This window comes from Protobothrops mucrosquamatus, unplaced genomic scaffold (assembly GCF_001527695.2).
Source record: "Protobothrops mucrosquamatus isolate PMUCROS unplaced genomic scaffold, P.Mucros_1.0 scaffold4135, whole genome shotgun sequence".
NCBI lineage: Eukaryota > Metazoa > Chordata > Lepidosauria > Squamata > Viperidae > Protobothrops > Protobothrops mucrosquamatus.
The window spans coordinates 66,524-71,093 of record NW_015390063.1 but is presented as its reverse complement, the minus strand read 5'-3'; the positions used below and the strand labels follow the sequence as shown (position 1 = coordinate 71,093).

The 4,570-nt window shown below is 49.2% G+C and overlaps 1 protein-coding gene across 1 annotated transcript in view; it reads left to right on the top strand.

Moving 5' to 3' along the window:
- Positions 1-453: 453 nt before the first annotated feature.
- The window catches only part of FBH1 (F-box DNA helicase 1), a gene marked incomplete at its 5' end in the record, with an annotated part of 17,378 nt that continues 13,261 nt past the window's right edge, over positions 454-4,570 (top strand). Inside the window, 3 exons of the mRNA XM_015827997.1 lie at positions 454-555; positions 1,783-1,871; positions 4,028-4,196. Coding sequence (XP_015683483.1) covers positions 454-555; positions 1,783-1,871; positions 4,028-4,196 — 360 coding nt within the window. The remainder of the gene's footprint in view (positions 556-1,782; positions 1,872-4,027; positions 4,197-4,570) is intronic.

The window sequence follows — 4,570 nt, the reverse complement described above, 5'->3', positions numbered from 1 at the left end:
ACTACAGAAATACCCCAAAAACTATCATTAAAACAAAGTTAAAATAAAATATTAAATATTTGGCCTTATTAATTATTAAAATTGCTTTTAAAACCCCTCTAAAAATTTCCCCTTAGGCCAGTCCTGCTTGTTGGAAGAGCCATGTCTTAAGGGCGCGGCGGAAGGAGGGGAGATCCGGGATCACCCGGATCTCTGGGGGATCTCTGCGGGATACCAATAGAGAGCTAAAAAGAAAACACCTCTCCTACTCATCAAAGCAGCGGCAATTTTGCGCAGGCTTTCTCCCGCTTCTGCAAAAAAGAGGCTGCTGCTTTGAAGAGTTGGTTCATTAAAGCAGGAATCCAGCCAGGTGTGTTTTTTACTCCCCTCTCTGAATTATTTCCCGGATTCTACCCAATTTAGAGTTTTCTTCGAGGTTCATTTTAACTTTTCCCATTGTCTGTACGCTTCTAGGCTTCACTACAACGTTTTCTGTTGCCTGTATCACCTGGAAAATTCGCCCTGTAGCACACCTATCACCAACCCTGGATTACCCAGCAGTGAAAGAGGGCTTAGGTACGTGCGTTAATGTTGCGTGTTCGTCCAGGTAGTCCTCGACTTAACGACGGTTTGTTTAGTGACCGTCCGAACTTACAATGCTACTGAAAAAGGCGACTTATGATCACTTTTCACACCTCTGTAGCATCCCCCTGCTCATGGGATCGAAATTCAGGTGCTTAGCGACCGACTCGTACTTACGACGGCTGCAGTGTCCTTGAGGTCACGCGATCCCCTATTGCGACCTTCCGACGAGCAAAGTCGACGGGGGGGGAAGCCCGATTCATTTAACAACCGTGTGACTATCTTATTAACAACTGCAGCGATTCACTAAGGAAGGTCGCAGAATGAGGCAAAATAATAATAATATTATTATTTCGCTTAGCCACAGAAATGTTGGTCGTAGGTGGAGGACTAGGTGTAACAGTCTGGCAGCGGCTGTTAACAACTGCGGTCTTTACACAGTGTTCACCAATGTTCATAACTTCCCTGAGGAGAATCGGAGAATAAATTTGGCGCAGTGTGTCTCAACCTTGACCACTTGAAGCTGCGTGGACTTCAACTCCCAGAATTCCCCAGCCAGCATTTGCTGGCTGGGGAATTCTGGGAGTTGAAGTCCACCCATTCTCAGATGCCATCATTGAGAAACCTTGAGTTAGGCCAAGGGTAGGCAACCTTGGCTCTTTTATGACTGGTGGACTTCAACTCCCAGAATTCCTGAGCCAGCCATGCTGAGGGGAAAGGGAGAGGTTTCCAAGATGAGCCAGGCTGGCGCAGGAATTCTGGGAGTTGAAGTCCACAAGTCATGAGGGGGCCATAGTTCTCTCATGCTGGCTGAGGAATTCTGGGAGTTGAAGTCCACAAGTCATAAAGGGGGCCATAGTTCCCCTATGCTGGCTGAGGAATTCTGGGAGTTGAAGTCCACGAGTCATGAAGGGGCCAAGGTTGCGTACCCCTGTCCTAAGTCCTCCTGTTCTAAGCGGTGAGCCTTCTAGACCAGGGGTAGGCAACCTTGGCTCTTTTAGGACTCGTGGACTTCAACTCCCAGAATTCCTGAGCCAGCCATGCTGAGGGGAAAGGGAGAGGTTTCCAAGCTGAGCCATGCTGGCTCAGGAATTCTGGGAGTTGAAGTCCACCAGTCATAAAAGAGCCCAGGTTGCCTACCCCTGAGTTGCTTTGTTGCAAAAAAACCACCTGGTTACCTATGTTGGCCTTTTACTTTCTTCTGCTTCTGCTCATCAACAGTCCTGACTTACAACCTACCAGTGAACAACAACAGATCTTGAACCACGCCCTTACACCTGGAGAGTGGGTAAAAATTGTGGCTTTTGCAGGTAAGGCAGCCCCAGCCCAGGGGATACTTGATTCTCTCTGTAGGTGATCACTGATCATTGTATATCTTGAGAACTGAGATCACCTTGCCCGGATCTTCATTGCACCAGCTTTCTTGAATTCCCCCAAAGATCTCTTGCTATTTACAACAATATTCTCCTTGCTGGTGATGTAGGCTGCTACGGTTCCACCCTTAATAGGGAGATTGTAGTGTTACCAATAGAGGAGAATATTTGTAGCTCGTGGTTGGGCTGGGGGGTCCTTGTTGCTCTCTGAGCTGGACGGTTTTCTTGCAGACCTTTCATGACCGAACTAGGTAACATCATCAGTGCTAGAAAGGAGTGGAAAGGAGAAGGAAGGAAGGAAGGAAGGAAGGAAGGAAGGAAGGAAGGAAGGAAGGAAGGAAGGAAGGACAGACGGACTGTGGGGTCCCTGGTGCTCTCCGAGCTTGGTGGTTTTCTTGCGGACGTTTCATGACCCAACTAGGTAACATCATCAGTGTTTAGAAGCTTTCTAGCACAAGCCTTCTCACGCTGGTGATGTTACCTAGTTGGCTTATGAAATGTCTGCAAAAAAGCCATCAAGCTCATCAAGGACCTCATAGTCTTCCTCCTCCTCCTCCTCCTCCTCCTCCTCCTCTCCGCAAACCCCACTCCCTTCTAGCACTGATGATGTTACCTCTTTGGGTCGTGAAATGTCTGCAAGAAAACAGTGAGCACCAATGACCCCACAGTTTTCCTCCTCCTCCTCCTCCTCCTCCTCCTCCTCNGTTGCCTTGTTGATTCACATGGTCTGATAGCTGTGCTCAGACACACACACACAGACACACAAACAGACACACACACAGCCTGTCAGACCCAACTTTTTTCATCTGCTTCAAGTGGTTTACCCCCTCCCCCTTTGTTTCCTTAATGATTTGGTTCTTTCGCGTCTGAAGGGATCTATTAGACAAGATTCCTGGATTTTATCCACCTTGCTTAGCTTCATCATTAACACATAGAAGCATAAGCCTAGACCAGGGGTAGGCAACCGTGGCTCTTTTATGACTGGTGGACTTCAACTCCCAGAATTCCTGAGCCAGCCATGCTGAGGGGAAAGGGAGAGGTTTCCAAGCTGAGCCAGGCTGGCTCAGGAATTCTGGGAGTTGAAGTCCACGAGTCATAAAAGAGCCAAGGTTGCCTACCCCTGTCCTAAGTCCTCCTGTTCTAAGCGGTGAGCCTCCTAGCCCAGGGGTAGGCAACCTTGGCTCTTTTATGACTCGTGGACTTCAACTCCCAGAATTCCTGAGCCAGCATGGCTCAGCTTGGAAATCTCTCCCTTTCCCCTCAGCACGGCTGGCTCAGGAATTCTGGGAGTTGAAGTCCACCAGTCATAAAAGAGCCAAGGTTGCCTACCCCTGTCCTAAGTCCTCCTGTTCTAAGCGGTGAGCCTCCTAGCCCAGGGGTAGGCAACCTTGGCTCTTTTATGACTCGTGGACTTCAACTCCCAGAATTCCTGAGCCAGCATGAGGGAACTATGGCCCCTTCATGACTCGTGGACTTCAACTCCCAGAATTCCTGAGCTAGCATGGCTCAGCTTGGAAACCTCTTCTTTTCCCCACAGCACGGCTGGCTCAGGAATTCTGGGAGTTGAAGTCCACCAGTCATAAAAGAGCCAAGGTTGCCTACCCCTGACATAGACAAACCTCCAAGTGGACTTCAACTCCCAGAATTCCTCAGCCAGCCATGCTGAGGGGAAAGGGAGAGGTTTCCAAACTGAGCCAGGCAGGCTCAGGAATTCTGGGAGTTGAAGTCCACCAGTCATAAAAGAGCCAAGGTTGCCTAACCCTGGTATAGATCCTCCTGTACTAAGTGGTGAGCCTCCTAGGCCAGGGGTAGGCAACCTTGGCTCTTTTATGACTCGTGGACTTCAACTCCCAGAATTCCTGAGCCAACATGGCTCCGCTTGGAAACCTCTCCCTTTCCCCTCAGCATGGTTGGCTCAGGAATTCTGGGAGTTGAAGTCCACCAGTCATAAAAGAGCCCAGGTTGCCTACCCCTGGCCTAGCTTCACACCTTCAACCTGAAAAGTCCTGGCAATCTGGCTGTCTTGAAGGAACCTGGCTAGGGGAAAAAAAAAAACCCCAGCAGGACTGAAATGTTTTTAATTTTTCACGCAGGCACAGGGAAAACGTCCACTCTGATCCAATACGCCCAAAAGTGGTCCCACCTTCGTTTCTTGTACTTGGCGTTCAACAAGACCATCGCAGACCAAGCGTCCCAGCTCTTCCCGGACAACGTCACCTGCAAAACCATCCACTCCTTAGCTTACGCGGAAGTTGGCAGACAGTAAGTGACCACGTCCTGTTTAATGCATCTGCCCGGCGACGCTCTTCCTCCTGTCTGAGGTTTCCATTGTTGTGAGCATTTCTGTTGAGGATTGGCAGCAGGGATGGGGTGGGGGGTGTTTGGTTTTTATTCCCTCCCCTGTCTGCTGGGTGATTGCAGCAGGTTTTGGTCACTTCACATGACCCTGGGACACTGTGACCATCATAAATATGAATCAGTAAAATTTGGAGAGAGCAGTTGTTCGGACATTACCCCTGAATTGTATCTGAAGAGGGATGAAAGGAAAGAAAGGAGAGGAGAGAGAAAAGAGTAAAGGAGGGGAGAAGGAAGTAGGAAGGTTGGAGGAGAGAGTGGTGAAAGAGAAGAGGAGAGGA